The sequence below is a fragment of the Macaca mulatta genome, chromosome 11 (assembly GCF_049350105.2).
Source record: "Macaca mulatta isolate MMU2019108-1 chromosome 11, T2T-MMU8v2.0, whole genome shotgun sequence".
NCBI classification, from domain to species: domain Eukaryota; kingdom Metazoa; phylum Chordata; class Mammalia; order Primates; family Cercopithecidae; genus Macaca; species Macaca mulatta.
In genome coordinates, this window is record NC_133416.1 from 34,993,588 (window position 1) to 35,011,637 (window position 18,050).

General features: G+C 39.2%; 1 protein-coding gene across 2 annotated transcripts in view; it reads right to left on the reverse strand.

The window, feature by feature from the left end:
- Positions 1-243: 243 nt before the first annotated feature.
- The window catches only part of PKP2 (plakophilin 2), a 108,651-nt gene continuing 90,844 nt past the window's right edge, over positions 244-18,050 (reverse strand). Inside the window, exons 10-13 of one of the 2 annotated variants that reach the window (XM_015151418.3) lie at positions 11,618-11,771; positions 5,637-5,826; positions 2,134-2,221; positions 244-1,982 (exon numbers count right to left, since the gene is read on the reverse strand). In XM_015151418.3, the coding sequence (XP_015006904.3) occupies positions 1,914-1,982; positions 2,134-2,221; positions 5,637-5,826; positions 11,618-11,771 (501 nt within the window). In that variant the 3' untranslated portion in view covers positions 244-1,913. The remainder of the gene's footprint in view (positions 1,983-2,133; positions 2,222-5,636; positions 5,827-11,617; positions 11,772-18,050) is intronic. The other variant, XM_077953850.1, reaches the window with a different exon arrangement.

Sequence of the window (18,050 nt, forward strand, 5' to 3'; positions counted from 1 at the left end):
ACGTCTGCATGTGTCTTCATTTTTATGGTCACCATCTAGTCCCACCATTCTTACAGGAAATGTCCCTTGGTAAAAAATTTAGGATTTTAATTAGGGGGAATATATAACTAATTACAAAGTATCAAACCCTTAGTAATTGAAGTTCACAAAGTTAAATCCTCAAATTTCATGTCAATCATACCATATATTCCAAGATACACAAATAAATCAGATATACACAGACACCAATGCAAGTAACACTACTTTTGTCTCATTTTGTATTTAATATTATCAAAGGCTTTATTAATGCCTTAAAAAACACAAAAAGTCATTGAACATACATTTATTATCTGGAGGAATAAATGCACTCCAAATGCTTATCATCAGAACTCTGGAAAAAGACATATAAATTCCTTCCAGTATTTTAAAAATTGGTATCTAAATAATTTCATTTTGAACTAGGTTAGTAACCTAAGTTGTCTTCATTCAGCTTTTAAAATTGAAAAAAAAAATTGTTTCAAATACAATAAAGACTTAAGTACACATTCAAAATTTATTTTCTATTACACCTTTCTGGCCAAAGGAGTTGAAGAATTTTTTTCCTTATCTTACTTAGGACAAATGTTGCCAGATTTAAAAAAATATATATAACAGAATAGTAGTTGTAAAGACTAACTCTATATGAATGGTTTTAATCATAGCGCAGTTAAAATAACATTTAATATAGATTCATTTCGCTGGATGATGTCACCTTTTAAAACATCAGTATTTCTCATATCATTTCTGGATGGTCTTGACACATTCTTATCTCTTCTTCAACATGACTTCTTTTTTTTTCTCTAGAGTTTTCTTGAGTTAAAATAATGGCTTGAAGAAGATCATATGAGATCTAGTGGCTCTGTGATATTTCTTAAATGCTGGGCAAAGCTGGGCTAGTTGATAATGTAACTCATTAAAATGAGCTGTATTTTCAGTGCCCCAGGCTGGTTGGTTAGTCTGATAGAAGGCCTTAGTTCCTCTTGCAGATAAAGATAGAGTCCATTCTTCTACTAGTCCAGGGCAGTGGCCAAAGAAGTCCAGGAAAGGCATTACACGGAATGCAATTGTTTAGAAGGGATTTGGATTTAATGGCATTGTTATAGGTAAAGTATTTCCTGAGCAAAAATCTCATTCACTGAGTGTTTGGGGGAATGTTAAATTTTATAATCATAGTTGCCTTTCTCTGTGGAAAAGATTTTATTTATTTATTTCTTATTTTACTTTAAGTTCTGGGAGGAAAAGATTTCTTTAATTTGCCATGATCACTTCCTCTCAATTTCTTTTTCTTATAGTCATGCATACTCTGTAATCTAAATTTCTTAAGTTTATTTAAAAATCAGAGGAAAAAAAAAGGGGATTAAAAACAAGCACAAAGTAAAGAAAGAAACCAATAATTTTGCCATTATGCTTTCTCCTGGATAACTGCAGATATTTATCATTTCTATTCTGTTTCAACACTGCAGAACAGTACACTCGTGGCCCAACGGTGAAGCAATGTGCACGAGTGACCAAACATGGGAACCGGAAAAGGAATATAAATGTAAATCACACTTTTAAAATCCCAGTAATGCAACCGCTTCTTTCCTTATTTATTGGATTAATGTCCCTTCCACATGAATTCCCATTTTGGTTCCAGGAGGCCATGCACCATAAACTCTAATAGCAAAGACGACTATTTGTAGTGCCTGTAGCCAGTATCTACTGGTGGCAAACTCGCGAAAGTCTTCTGGAAGACTCATAAAATTATGTTCTATTTGTTTTCTGGATTCAGGGGACCATGGAAATAGAAAAGGATAGAAACAAGGCATGCTTTTGAGGTTTCTTGGGCTGGGTAGTAGAAAAATAGGTGTTTTCCTTTGGGGATTTTTGCAGCTGAGAATGCTTTGTCATTTTCCTCAGTCTTTAAGGGAGTGGTAGGCTTTGGCAGTCCGGCTGTTGACGAAATCTGTCTTCTTAAACTGAGCCTTTGGAATAAGGAAACAGAAACGTGAAAGGTAACAAAACTGGCACACAAGAAAATGCAATTTTTTAGTGATTTCTTACCAGGGTCAAGTCAAGTGGGCCATCATTACCCGGCTCTGTTAACTATGACACATTCCTTGTTCATGTTCTTACCTTCTTGTAGGCATGGTGGAGTTCCGTGTGTGCCCACAGAGAGTACAGGAGGACGGAAGCAGCTTTACTTGCTTTGTTGGAGGCATAGCTGAAAAGAAAAGGACATTCTGAGATCAGGGAGAATGAATGAGGCTTCTGCATGCTGCCTGTCGGCGTTCTGTAAGACCTCTTCACTCTTCAACTGCTCCTCCCCAGCAGCCGTCCGTGAAGTCAGGCCACTCAGTGACCAGACAATTAGGCAGCAAACTCTGGAAGGAGGGGACCATATTTGTTTTTGTTTTCTTTTTAAACCACTAGCACAGTGCTAATAAAGAAATAGTTTATAGCCCAGGTGGGGTGGCTCATGCCTGTAATCCCAGCACTTTTGGGAGGCCAAGGTGGGTAGATCACGAGGTCAGGAGATCGAGACCATCCTGGCCAACATGGTGAAACCTGTCTCTACTAAAAATACAAAATCTAGCTGGGTGTGGCGGTGTGTGCCTGTAATCCCAGCTACTAGGGAAGCTGAGGCAGGAGAATCACGTGAACCTGGGAACGGAGGTTGCAGTGAGCTGAGATCGTACTACTGCACTCCAGCCTGGAGACAGAGTTAGACTCTGTCTCAAAATAATAATAATAATAATAAAAAAATAAGCAAAGTAGTTTATAGAGAAAAATCCCTGATATTTATAAGGAATATATCTTTAGATATGTTATAAATTCTTGAATTATTTATAGAATATAATCTATATTTGTATGGTTATAATGTATGTTTATAGAATAAAAATGCATGAAAGCATGACTGAAAAATACATATGATTTTGTGACACCATAAATGTAGGAGTAATTTTTCAAGTCAATAAAATAAATTCTTGTGGCAGCCCCTGTTAAAGCAGTTTCAAAATCTCTTTACGTTTCTGTATAGAGCAAATGGAAAACTTGTTCCTGCTATAAATCCAAGTCACCACTGCATTTGAACTGTACTTAGTATTTCATATTCTGCTTTTTTTTTTTTTTTTTTGAGATGGAGTCTCACTGTGTCACCCAGGTTGGAGTGCAGTGGTGCCATCTCGGCTCACTGCAAGCTCCGCCTCCCAGGTTCAAGCGATTCACTTGCCTCAGCCTCCTGAGTAGCTGGGACTACAAGCGTCCACCACCACGCCCGGCTAATTTTTTGTATTTTTAGTAGTGACCGGGTTTCACCATGTTAGCCAGGGTGGTCTCAATCTCCTGACCTCACGATCTGCCTGCCTCGGCCTCCCAAAGTGCTGGAATTACAGATGAGAGCCACCGTGCCCGGGCCATGTTCTGCTTTTAAATTTATTCTAAATGTCCCACTTCAGGCTTAGATCAGTGCTGCCTTAGATCTCTTTCTCTTCTATCACCTGATTAGCACATGGCTGAGTTTTTTTTTTTTTAAACAAAGACTTTTCCCCCCTCCCATAGCATAGGCATTTGTAAACATAAAACCAAAACCAGAGAGTGCAAAGATGTACAGAGAAGAGCATGCTGTGTTCCTTCAAGAGTGAAAAGCCTTTCTCTTCCATACTAGCCTGGCAGGGAGGAGCAGTCAAATCAGCCTTCACAGACTTGTTAGTACCTCCTGGACTTTTCAGAATCACTTGGTAATAACTGAAGGGCAAATAAATCCACCAAAGTGATGGGTCTCTAATATTCAAAAGTGTAAAAAGTTATTAAATTCCAAGGCTGTTATATTCATAACGTTTGTTTATAATATTGGTTGTTTGATACTTGGTACTCTTTTATTCAAAGATGTAATGTTATAAATGATAATTAGTTCCCAGGCTAGCCTACAAATGATAGGTCAGATATATAACACTCTAGTAAGGAAAGAGCAGCAGACACCACTGGCAAGAAGCTGCTTGTTAATTTTCGTTTTTGAAACAGAGCATGTGAGGACTCACAAGTGGACACTCAGGGCAATAAACAAGTAATGAAGTAGCTCACCCCCTATCTTGCTAAGCAACCAGAAGTTTCCAAAAGTAATTGCATATTCCCATGTGCAACAATTGTTATATCTGAATACTCAAATAATGAGCATCATACTATCTTATGGTGATTTGCCTGGAAGTTTGGATGACTGTTTGGAAGAAGAGTCATTTCTGTTTTCCAGCAGTAATTCATTCTTTCCACAAAGACTGAGCAACTCTAGATACTATCTGCCAGCCTGTGGCGACAGGTGAATATTCTTGGGGAACTGACGCTCCAGCCAGTGCTCAGGGCTTGTTTTAATCTGACTCTGAATGCAGTCTTCCTTCCTCATGTGCACTGCAAAGTGGGCTGCAGGGTAGAAGGGACCTCCCTTGGGTGGGGCTGTGGTGGAGGTGACATGTACATCCCTGAACAGCCAAGCACACGTTTCTTCAGTACAGATGAAGTCATCTGCTTTGTAACTCATTAGAACTACGCTATAGTGGCCATTTCTTTTCTTGTTTGGTTATTTACAAAAGTAACTTGTATCTATTTGTAAAAAGTCAAACAATTCCAAATTGTATAAAGAGAAAAAGATAATCTTCATGCCCCTTTTCAATCTCATCACTCTAAATTAACTAATAGTAAATAATTTGGTTAAACAAGGTTTTTCATTCTCCTCACTTTTTTTTTTTTTTTTTTTTTTTAATAGGGCAAAGTTGAAAACAGGAACACATTGGACCTTCTATTCTCAAAAGGGAATAAGATGTGGAAGAGATAAGACAGAGAAAAAACTGTGAAAGCAAGACTTTGTCATCAGGCTCCCCCCACTGCTTCTCCTGTGCCATCACTGCTGCTGCTGCTGCTTTTTTTCTTCTTTTTTGAGACAGAATCTCACTCTGTCAACCAGGCTGGAGTGCGGTGGCATGATCGCGGCCCATTGCAACCTCTGCCTCCTGGGCCCAAGCAATTCTCAAGCCTCAGTCTTCCAAGTAGCTGGAATTACAGGCACGCACCACCACATCCAGCTAGTTTTTGTGTTTTAGTGGAGACAGGGTTTTGCCATGTTGGCCAGGCTGGTCTCGAACTTCTGACCTAAGTGATCCACCTGCTTGGATCTCCCAAAGTGCTGGGATTACAGGCATGAGCCACTGTGCCCAGCCCATCACTGCTTCTTCTAAGCCACCTGGTGTGACGTTGCCTCTTAAGATGGGAGTGAGGAAAAGGGCACTTATCTGTCCAGAGGACTCCTGCTTTGCCTACATTCTGCTGTTATTAAATCATGGCTGTGGCTCTGGGAAACTAATTCATTAGGCCAATACAATGCTGGAATGCACTACCAAGAGAAGCTCTGGAGTCTGACCCTCTCTCGACACTTCAGAAGAGAAGGGACAAGCATGTGGTGTGGTGGCTCCAGTTCTTTCCTTGGCTGGTCACTGAGGGCTGGCCAGACAATCTGGCCTGGCTTTGCGTCCTGTTTGCCGCCATGTTGCACATGATGACCCTGACTGCACATTCATAACTGGGCTGTTTACACACAGGGTAGTAAGGGGAAAGGGAGGCCACTGACGGGCAGAAGCTGAAGGACTTACGCATCGCCTGCACTGATGGTCATAATTTTCTGGATGCCCCCGGTGTTTAGAAGGTCCCGTGCATTCTGGTAACTGTTTTGGATTATGTTGTTCAATGTGTAACAGGCAGAAGCTGTAGTTTCAATGAGAAGGTCAGTACTTGGGACTGTGTCAGGAATGATGGAAACCAAATCGGGGAGAGTTTCTTTGGCTACAAAATGAAAAAAAAAAAGAACACTTGATTTAAAAGATTGTTTCTTAATCCCAAAATCCCAATACATTTTGGGTAATGAACATCTTTTTTTTTTTGAGACGGAGTCTTGTTCTGTGCCCAGGCTGGAGTGCAGTGGCACGATCTTGGCTCAATGTAAGCTCCGCCTCCCGGGTTCACTCCATTCTCCTGCCTTAGCCTCCCGAGTAGCTGGGACTACAGGTGCCCGCCACCACGCCTAGCTAATTTTTTTGTATTTTTAGTAGAGAGGGGGTTTCACTGTGTTAGCCAGGATGGTCTCAATCTCCTGACCTTGTGATCAGCCCGCCTCGGCCTCCCAAACTGCTGGGATTACAGGCGTGAGACACCGCGCCTGGCCAAGAACATTCTTAAAAAGAAACACAGCTGGTTGACAACACATGGAAAGATGTAATTTCCCTAATAACAAATTTTTTAAAATATTTGAAAAGAGGATACTCTGTGCTCAGCACATTGAAAATCTTTTCAGAATGTAATTTGGCAGAAATGTCAAGAACTTAAAACATTTTCATCTTCTTCAATTCGGTCATTCCATGTCTAGTAATACATCTTAAAAACATCACTTTGAAAATGGAAAAAGCTTTCTACAGAGATCTTTATGACAGTACTACACGTAAATGAAAAACTAAAAAGCCTGAATATCCTAATAATAGGAATATGATTAACTAAAACACACCTGCAGAGACTATTATTCATCACAAAACCTATCTATGAAGCATGTGTAATAAAAAGAAAATAATTATGCTAATAGTGTATGTGAAAAATCTGTATATTTATTTATATAAAGAATACATAATATTATTGGCCAGGTTTGGTGGCTCACACCTGTAATCCCAGCACTTTGGGAGGCTGAGGCGGGTGGATCACTTAAGGTCAGGAGTTCAAGACCAGCCTGGCCAACATGGTGAAACCCCGTCTCTACCAAAAATACAAAAATTAGCTGGGCGTGGTGGCACCTGCCTGTGCCTATAGTCCCAGCTACTCAGGAGGCTGAGGCACAAGAATTGCTTGAACTTGGGAGGGAGAGGTTGCAGTGGGCAGAGATCACGCCACCATATTCCAGCCTGCGCAGCAGAGAGAGACCCTGTCTCCAAAAAAAAAAGAAAAAAGAAAAGAATACATAATATTACCAAAAAAACCCACATAAGAAACCTGAGGAAAAATGTTAATAGGAGCTGTTTTTCTACAACAGTATTAATAGTGAACTAAAATCATTTCTTTTTTTTTTTTTTTTTTGAGACGGAGTCTCACTCTATCGCCCAGGCTGGAGTGCAGTGGCGTGATCTCGGCTCACTGCAAGCTGTACCTCCCGGGTTCACACCATTCTCCTGCCTCAGCCTCCCGAGTAGCTGGGACTACAGGCGTCTGCCACCATGCCCAGCTAAGTTTTGTATTTTTAGTAGAGACGGAGTTTCACCTTGTTAGCCAGGATGGTCTTGATCTCCTGACCTCATGATCTGCCTGCCTCGGCCTCCCAAAGTGCTGGGATTACAGGCGTGAGCCACCGTGCCCGGCCAAACTAAAATCATTTTTGAGGCCAGGCACAGTAGCTTATGTCTGTAATCCCAGCACTTTAGAAGGCCGAGGCAGGTGGATCACTTAAGCCCAGGAGTTTGAGACGAGTCTGGAAAATATAATGAGACCCTGTCTCTATTTTAAAAAGTACAATTAAATAAGTGAATAAATAATAAATGAATAATCTTTGCTTCCCAAGGTTTTTTTCAATACATAAGTAATACTACCATTCTAAAAAGAGAAATAAACTATTTTAAAGGTACTTTTCTACTATGTATATGACTTCTTGGTTGTAAGTTTGAGTTTGGCTTTCTTTTTGTACTAATAAGAAAGGTATTAAAAAAAATAGACACATCACTTTCACAATTAGGCTACAGAAAATAAAAAAGACACATAGACCAATGGAACAGAATAGAGAACCCAGAAATAAAGCCAAATACTTAACAGCCAACTGATCTTTGACAAAGCAAACAAAAACACAGAGTGGGGAAAGGCCACCTTATTCAACATATTCAACAAATGGTGCTGGGATAATTCGCAAGCCACATGTAAAAGAATAAAGCTGGATCATCATCTTTCACTCAAAAACCAACTCAAGATGGATCAAAGACTTAAATCTGAGACCTGAAACCATAAACATTCCAGAAGATAATCATGGAAAATCTCTTCTAGACATTGGCTTAGGCAAAGAGTTCATGACCAAGAACCCAAAAGCAAACGCAACACAACGCAAAATAAGTAAATGGGATTCAATTAAACTAAAAAGCTTCTGCACAGCAAAAGAAATAATCAGCAGAGTAAACAGATATCCCACAGAGTGGGAGAAAATATTCACAAACTGCATTCGACAAAGGACTAATATCCAGAATCTACAAGGAACTCAAATCAGCAAGAAAAAAGCCAAATAATTTCATCAAAAAGTGGGCTAAGGACATGAATAGACAATTCTCAAAAGAAGATATACAAATGGCATATGAAAATTTTTTTGATAAGCTTCAAACATGAAAAAAATGCTCAACATTACTAATTATCATGGAAATGCAAATTAAAAGCACAATGAGATACCACCTTACTCCTGCAAGAATGACCATAATTTAAAAATCAAAATATAACAGATGTTGGCATGGATGTGGTGAACAGGGAACACTTCTACACTGCTGGTAGGAATGTAAACTAGTACAACCACTATAGAAAACAGTATGGAGATGCCTTAAGGAACTAAAGTAGAGCTACCATTTGATCCAGCAATTCCACTACTGGGTATCTACCCAAAGTAAAAGAAGTCATTATATGAAAAAGACACTTGTACATGCATGTTTATAGCAGCACAATTCACAATTGCAAAATATGGAGCCAACCTAAATGCCAATCAACCAACAAGTGGATACAGAAAATGTGGTATATATACACCATGGAACACTACTCAGCCATTAAAAAGACAGACATAATGGCCTTTGCGGCTCAATTGGATGAAATTAGAGACCACTATTCTAAGTGAAATAACTCAGGAATGGAAAACCAAATATTGTATGTTCTCACTTATAAGTGGGAGCTAAGCTATGAGGATGCAAAGGAATAAGTGATATAGTGGATTTTGGGGACTTGGGGAAAGGTAGGAAGGGGTGAGGGATAAAAGACTACACATTGGGCACAGTGTGCACTCCTCAGGTGACAGGTGCACCAACATCTCAGAAATCATCACTAAATAACTTATCTGTATAACCAAACACCACCTGTACCCAAAAACTTATTGGACAATTTAAAAAGGTATTACTATTTGACAAGTCCACCGGAACTTGTCCTGTGGTACATATTTTGGTCAATGCGAACTTGTGCTTAAACTTTTTGTAATAGTTATTTTCATGTATGTTTTCCTCTTTTTCCTCTAACCACTTTGGACTCTTCTTAAAAGATAGAGAGCATGCATCTTTTGCTTTTGCTGATCCCCACAGTTCCCGAATATGTGTTGCATTGATCAGGAATTAACAAATACTGCCTAATTTTATTGTGTGCCTTCATCTGTGTTCACGTGGCATCTTGAAGCACATTTCTCTCTCTGTGATACTGGATTGTAATGAATTGTGTGACTGTCTCAACCTCAAATGAGGCTGTGGGTTCCTTGAAGCCAATTATCTTACTTATTTCTATGTTTCCAGCATTGATCATCATTCCTGAAATGGACAAGTACTCAATAAAAGGCACTGAATGATATGTCATCATAATACCTGGACCTGATTGACAGGTAAGACATACTTTCTGCTCACAGGCCTGAACTCTTTCTTTTTGACTGTGGTTCAAGCACACAGCATACTGTGGAGAGCTCAGTGTTCATCTAAAGCCAGAGGGCTTTAGTTTCAGTCCTGGTTCTGCTACTTTATGGCTCTATGGCCTGAGCAAGCTATTTAACGTCTCTATTTGTTTTTCCCTAAGTTGCAATGTGAGATAATAATGTCTATGTCACAGGGTTATTTTGAGGGAATGAATCAATGCATGTTAAGTGTATTATAGTACTGCGCATGTGGTAAGCTCTCAATGGATGCTATTATCAGAAGGCTTCCTCCTTTTAATAAGTTAAACTACAGAATGAAAGCCTTGACTGGCAAAGTAGCACTGTGAGATACATACCCGTGTCTTCTGTGTGAAATCTGTTATTCTGTTACCATGCCCCATTGCCTGTCTTTAAGTTTTTGAGAAAATGTAAGTTTCAAGTTTATTTCTCTAGATGTAAGTAAAACGTAACAACTTATTGCAGGTGAGAACAGGGAAAGTTACCTGGCTTAGAAAGCTCTGGTGAGAAACACAAAGCATGTATTCAAGATGATTTTCACTTATGTCTGGCTATTAAAATTCTGAATTAAGAGAAGTCCTTTTACTTATATATTTGACATGAAGCCAATTTGGAATTTTAAAATTGCATTTATCTTGCTGAAGCCTCTTCTCTGTTATCCTTAAAGTGAAGTGTATCAACAGAATCATCTACTATAAACCAGGTGGCTACGGCTATACCTTCCCAACATTTAGGGGACTGCAGAGCCTGAGGCCAACAGCATTCCTGCCCTGAAGGTACATGCTTAATGTGTACAGTGCCATTGTTTACCTTGGCGGTGTTTTAAAGATGGAGTCAATTTTTCATTTGGGAAAAGAACAAAAAAGGGAAGGATAATACACCTCTATTGAAGTTCAGCACAAAAGACCACGGGGAGAGCATTTTAATAATTTTGAGAGTGCCTATGGCGAGGTCTCTTTCAGATTCACTGAGAATGTTCCAGGTTGTCTCTACTCATAATGAGCATGAAACCATCGTATAAAAGCTCCTGTCAAATGTGCGGCTGGCTGGCTTTGAAAATGACATTACTAAAACATAACTGCAGCCTTCAATATCTCTGGGGCTATCTGTGTGCATATTTAAAAATCTAATCCATTAAAACAAGCAAAATATTGTTTATATTTTTTGTGAAATGTTGTGAAAAACTGAGTTTGAGTTGTTAGAAACGACCTATTTATAGAGCATTACGAAGCATGTTTAATTTTAGCATTATCTTTCTATCATCTCATTTTGTAATTTTCTACTTGATACAACAAACATTTATCACATACTTCTTGGTATAAGCAAATAAATAAAAAATTATGTTATTTGATAATGTAACGCCATTATCATCCCAGTCAATAATAGTCAAAGGCAAAATATGTCTCATCGCAGTTACCCAAAAAAAGATGCCAAATTTGCTATATTCAGTGACTCCTTTTTTGTCTTTCTATTGTGATTATCTGCTTATCCATTTTTTTTATGTCCAACACACTGCCAAACTACTAAACTACCACTACATGTGTTTTTCAAATGTTCTAGAATTATGGTGCTTAAGAGAGCCACCGAGAGAACATTCTGAAAGACAACTATATGGATTAGAAAGACTTCATTGGATGGTGTGACTGAGGGTGCCACCCAGTGAAAAATATCAACAGTATTACTTATCTTGTTAATTATTAGTATGCTCTAAAATTTTTCTTTTGTAGTAATTTTTTAAAAAATGTCGGGTATTTAAAAAAATCTCTGGTGAGATCCACCGAGAAAGCCTCTTTGTGATATCTGGCGGCAGAAAAGGCAGGCCAGTTTATCACCTACTCCTTACTCCCATTTCCAGTGCATCTTTGTGAACGGGAGGGGATACAGACAACATTTCATTGCATTGTATCTTCAGCATGTACATATTACACATAGATACTTATACCAACTCACCAATTTCATTCTGCAGAGAAAGATTCCGGGACAGATTTCTTAGCAGCGAGATGGCTGTCTTTTTCACACTTAGGTCACCAACATGCAGCATCTTTCGGGTGTGCTGCAGGCCATTTTCCTTCTGGACAACTGCCTGAGCCACTGACGTCGGCATCTGTTTTGTGAGACACATCTTATAAGTGCTATTGTGTTTGATTTCATGATAATATTAAGTTTTCTGTAGATTACCAGAGGTTGATGAAAATGTTTTATTTTATTTTTATTTTATTTATTTATTTTGAGACGGAGTCTCTCTCTGTCACCCAGGCTGGAGTGCAGTGGTGCGATCTCAGTTCACCACAACCTCCACCTCCCAGGTTCAAGTGATTCTCCTGCCTCAGCCTCCGGAGTAGCTGGGATTACAGGTGTGTGCCACCACACCCAGCTAATTTTTTTGTACTTTTAGTAGAGATGGTGTTTTATCATGTTGGCCAGGCTGGTCTCGAACTCCTGACTCAGGTGATCCACCTGCCTCAGCCTCCCAAAGTGTTGGAATTACAGGAGTGAGCCACTATGCCCGGCTGAAGATGTTTTAAAAATTAGAACTGTGATGAAACTAGTCTAAATTAGGTTTTCAAGTCAATTACTAGATAAAAACTGTTTATTCAGTACATTTAAATGCAATCTTGGGGCTGGGCGTGGTGGCTCACACCTGTAATCCCAGCACTTTGGGAGGCCAAAGCTGGCGGATCACCTGAGGCCAGGAGTTCAAGACCAGCCTGACCAACATGGTGAAACCCTGTCTCTACTAAAAAATACAAAAATATTAGCCAGGTATGGTGGTGCGTGCCTGTAGTCCCAGCTACTCAAGAGGCTGAGGCAGGAGAATCGCTTGAACCTGGGAGACAGAGGTGGCAGAGAGCCAAGATCGTGCCACTGCACTCCAGCCTGGGTGACAGAGCAACACTCTGTCTCAACAAGCAAACAAACAAATAAATGTAATGCAATGCAATGTTGGATTTAATTAGGTTATTACATTTTTTTGCATCTGTGTTTATAAATAAAATGGATTAACCTTTTCCTTGTACTACCCTTTTCACTTTTAGAATCAAGGTTATACTAACATCATTAAGTTAGTTGGGTAGTATTTAATCTTTTTCTATCTCCTTTAGCTGTTTGTGTAATACAAGAATAATCTCTTCTTTTGGGCTTGGTAGAATTTAGCCATACAGATTGAGTATCCCTTATCTGAAATGCTTGAGACCAGAAGTGTTTTGGGTTTTTTTCAGATTTTGGAAGATTTGCAAATGTACAATGAAATATCTTGGGGATAGATAGAACCAAGTCTAAACATGAAATTCATTTATCTTTCATATGCACCTTATACTTATAGCCTGGAGGTCATTTTATACAATATTTGTAATAATTCTGCGCATGAAATAGTTTGTATACATGGAATCATCAGAAAGCAAAGGTGTCACTATCTCAGCCACCCACATGGACAATCTGTGGTTGTTTGGCATCACCATTATTCCTGACTCTGAATTCATATACTACGATAGGCTATCATTTTCTTACACCTGTACTCAACAGTTAAAAATATGGTATGCCATTAAAACAGTTAAAAAAAAATAATGTGTTCAGGTAACTAAGCAGCACAGTAGCATCACGAGAATACCTGTCTCAGCAGTCTAACAGCGACAGACAATGGCAGGCTTTCTGTCTCTAACTACCGTGCTGTGTTTTGATGCAAAGGTTATTGTCTACTGTTTTTTGTTTGTTTTTTTTCCGGTGAGAAGAAACATGAAAAGCAATTGAGGGATGAGGAACTGGGTCCTTTAGGGATGAGGAGGCATTCTGTTGGATGGTTTTGCAAAATGTTGCCTCTAGAGTCATCTGCCTCATTAACAATGGCTTTTTTCCCTTCAACTTTTAAGTTCAGGGGTACACGTGTAGGATGTGTAGGTTTGTTACATAGGTTAATGTGTACCATGGTGGTCTGCTGCACAGATCATCCCATCACCTAGCCCAGCACACATCAGCTATTCTTCCTGATGCTCTCCCTCATCCCCCCAAGTCCCCAACAGGCCCCAGTGTGTGCTGTTCCCCACCAAGTATCCATGTGTTCCCATTGTTCAGCTCCCACTTATAAGTGAGGCCATGTGGTGCTTGGCTTTCTGTTTGCCAAGGATAACGGCTTCCATCTCCATCCATGTCCCTGCAAAGGACATGATCTCGTTCCTTTTTATGGCTGCACAGTATTCCATGGTGTGTATGTATGACATTTTCTTTATTCAATCTATCACTGATGGGCATTCGGGTTGATTCCATGTCTTTGCTATTGTGAATAGTGCTGCAATGAACATATACATTCATGTATCTTTATATGAGAATGATTTATATTCCTTTGGGTATATACCCAACAATGGAACTGCTGGGTCAAATGGTATTTCTGCGTCTAGATCTTTAAGAAATCACCACACTGTTTTCCACAACGGTTGAACTAACTTGCCCTCCCACCAATGGTGGAAAAGCGTTCCTTTTTCTCTGCAACCTCACCAGCATCTGTTGTTTTTCTGACTTTTTAATAATCACCATTCTGACTGGCATGAGATGGTATCTCACAGTGGTTCTTATTTGCATTTTTCTAATGATCAGTGATGTTGAACTTTTTTTTCACGTTTGTTAACCACATGTATGTCTTCTTTTGAGAAGAGTCTGTTCATGTCCTTTGTCCACTTTTTAATTTTTTTTTTTGTCTGTCTTGTAAATTTGTTTAGGTTCCTTGTAGACACTGGATATTAGACCTTTGTCAGGCAGATAGACTGTAAACACTTTCTCCCATTCTCTAGGTTGTTCACTCTGATGATAGTTTCTTTTGCTGTGCAGAAGCTCTTTAGTTTCACTGCATCCCATTTGTCAATTTTTGCTTTCATTGCTATTGCTTTTGGCGTTTTTGTCATGAAATCTTTGCCATTGCCTATGTCCTGAATGGTATTGCCTAGATTTTCTTCTAGGGTTTTTATAGTTTTGGGTTTTACATTTAAGTCTCCATCTTGAGTTAATTTTTGTATAAAGTATAAGGAAGGGGTCCACTTTCAATTTTCTGCATTTGACTAGCCAGTTCGCCCAGCACCGTTTATTAAATAGGGCATCCTTTCCCCATTGCTTGCTTTTGTCAGGTTTGTTGAAGATCAGATTGTTGTAGGTGTGCAGTCTTATTTCTGAGTTCTCTATTCAATTCCACTGGTCTATGTGTCTGCTTTTGTACCAGTACCATGCTGTTTTGGTTATGGTAGCTTTGTAATACAGTTTGAAGTCAGGTAGCATGATGCCTCTAGCTTTGACCTTTTTGCTTAAGATTGTCTTGGCTATTCGGCTCTTTTTCAATTCCATATGAATTTTAAAATAGATTTTTTTTCTAATTCTGTGAAGAATGTCAATGGTAGTTTAATGGGGATAGCATTGAATCTATAAATTGCTTTGGGCAGTAGTTTACTGAGAGCTTTTACCTTGAAGGGATGCTGAATTTTATCAAAGGCCTTTTCTGCATCTATTGAGATCATGTGGTAGTTCTGTTTGTAGATCATGTCTGTAGTTCTGTTTATGTGATGGATCACATTTATTGATTTGCAAATGTTGAACCAACCTTGCAGCCCAGGGATGAAACCCACTTGATGGTGGTGGATACGCTTTTTGACATGCTGCTAGATTCAGTTTGCCAGTATTTTACCAAGGATTTTTGTATCAATGTTTGTCAGGGATATTGGCCTGAAGTTTTCTTTTTTTGTTGTTGTATCTCTGCCAGGTTTTGGTATCAGGATGATGCTGGTCTCATACAATAAGTTAAGGAGGAGTTCCTCCTTTTCAATTTTTTGGAATAGTTTCAGTAGAAATGGTACCCACTCTTCTTTGTACCTCTGGCAGATTTCAGCTGTAAATCTGTCTGGTCCTGGGTTTTTTGTGGTTGGTAGGCTATTTATTACCACCTCAATTTTAGAACTCATTATTGGTCTATTAAGGGATTCGATTTCTTCTTGGTTCAGTCTTGGGAAGATGTATGTGTCCAGAAGTTTATCGATGTTTTTCTAGATCTTCTAGTTTATGCATATAGAGGTATTTATAGTATTCTCTGATGGTTGTATGTATTTCTGTGGGGTGAGTGGTGATATCCCCCTTATCATTTCTGATTGTGTTATTTGATTCTTCTCTCTTTTCTATTAGTCTAGCTAGCAGATCATTTTATTAATTTTTTTTTTCTTCAAAAAAACAGCTCCTGAATTTGTTGATTTTTTGAAGGGTTTTGTGTGTGTGTGTGTCTGTATCTCCTTCGGTTCCACTCTGATCTTGGCTATTTCTTGCCTTGGGGTTTGTTTGCTCTTGGTTCTCTAGTTCTTTTAGTTGTGATGTTAGGTTGTTACCTTAAGATTTTTTTTTTTTTTTTTGAGATGGAGTCTCATTCTGTTGCCCAGGCTGGAGCGTAGTGGCACAATCTTGGCTCACTGCAAGCTCTGCCTCCTGGGTTCACGCCATTCTCCTGCCTCAGGCTCCCAAGTAGCTGGGACTTTAGGTACCCACCACCACGCCCGGCTAATTTTTGTATTTTTAGTAAAGACAGGGTTTAACCTTGTTAGCCAGGATGGTCTCTATCTCCTGACCTTGTGATCTGCCCACCTCGGCTTCCCAAAGTGCTGGGATTACAGGCATGAGCCACCATGCCTGGCCACCTTGAGATCTTTCTAGCTTATTGATCTGGGCATTTAGGATTACAAATTTCCCTCTTAATACTGCTTTAGCTGTGTCCCAGAGATTCTGGTAGACTGTCTGTTTGTTCTCATTAATTTCAAATCACTTCTTGACTTCTGCCTTAATTTCATTATTTATCCACAAGTAATTCAGGAGCAGGTTGTTCAATTTCTATGTACTTGTGTAGTTTTGAATGAATTTCTTAATCTTGAGTTCTAATTTGGTTGCACTGTCATCTGAGAGATGGTTTCCTATGATTTCGGTTCTTTTGCATTTGCTAGGGAGTGTTTTACTTCTAATTATATGAACAAGTTTTGGGTAAGTGCTATAGGGTGAGGAGGAGAATGAATATTCTGCTGTTTTTTGGTGGAGAGTTCTGTAGATATCAGGTCTGCTTGATCCAGAGCTGAGTTAACTCTTCTTGATGAATTGAACCCTTTACCATTATGTAATGCCCCTCTTTGTCTTTTTTTGATCTTTGTTGGTTTAAAGTCTGTTTTGTCAGAACTAGGATTGCAACCCTTGCTTTTTTCTGTTTTCCATTTGCTTGGTAAATTTTCCTCTATCCCTTTATTTTGAGCCTAAGTGTGTCTTTGCATGTGAGATGGAAGACAGGACACCAGTGGGGTTTGGCTCTTTATCCAGCTTGCCATTCTGTGTCTTTTGATTGGTGCATTTAGCCCATTTACATTTAAGGCTAGTATTGTTATGTGTGAATTTGATCCTGTCATCATGATGCTAACTGGTAATTTTGCAGACTTGTTTATGTGGTTGCTTCATAGTGTCACTGGTCTGTGTACTTCAGTGTGTTTTCACAGTGGCTGGTAATGGTTTTTCCTTTCCATATTTAGTGCTTCTTTCAGGAGCTTTTGCAAGGTAGGCCTCGTATTGATGAATTCCCTCGTCATTTGCTTGTCTGCAAAGGATCTTATTTCTCTTTTGTTTATGAAGCTTAGTTTGGCTGAAAATGAAATTCTGTGTTGGAAATTCTTTTCTTTAAGAATTTTAAATGTTGGCCCCCAATCTCTTCTGGCTTGTAGGATTTCTGCTGAGAAGTCTGCTGTTAGTCTGATGGGCTTACCTTGTAAGTGATCTGGCCTTTCTCTCTGGCTGCCCTTAACATTTATTCTTTCATTTTGACATAGAATCTGATAAGTATGTGTCTTGGAGATGATCTTCTCATAGAGTATCCTACTGGAATTCTCTCCATTTCCTGAATTTGAATGCTGGCCTGTCTTGCTAGGTTGGGGAAATTCTATTGGGATGATATACTAAAGTGTGTTTTCCAACTTGGTTCTGTTCTCCCTGTCTCTTTCAGGTACCCCAATCAGTCGCAGGTTCCATCTCTTTACATAATCCCACATTTCTTGGAGGTTTTGTTCATTCCTTTTCATTCTTTTTTCTCTATTCTTGTCTGCCTGTCTTATTTCAGAAAGATAGTCTTCAAACTCTGAGGTCCTTTCCTCCGCTTGGTCTATTCTGCTATTGATACTTGTGATTGCACGGTGAAGTTCTCATGTTATATTTTTCAGCCCTATCAAGTCAGTTATGTTCCTCTCTAAACTGGCTATTCTGGTTATCAGCTCCTGTATTGTTTTATCATGATTTTTAGCTTCTTTGCATTGGGTTACAACGTGCTCCTTTATCTCAGCGAAGTTTGTTGTTTCCAACCTTCTGAAGCCTACTTCTGTCAACTCAGCCATCTCAG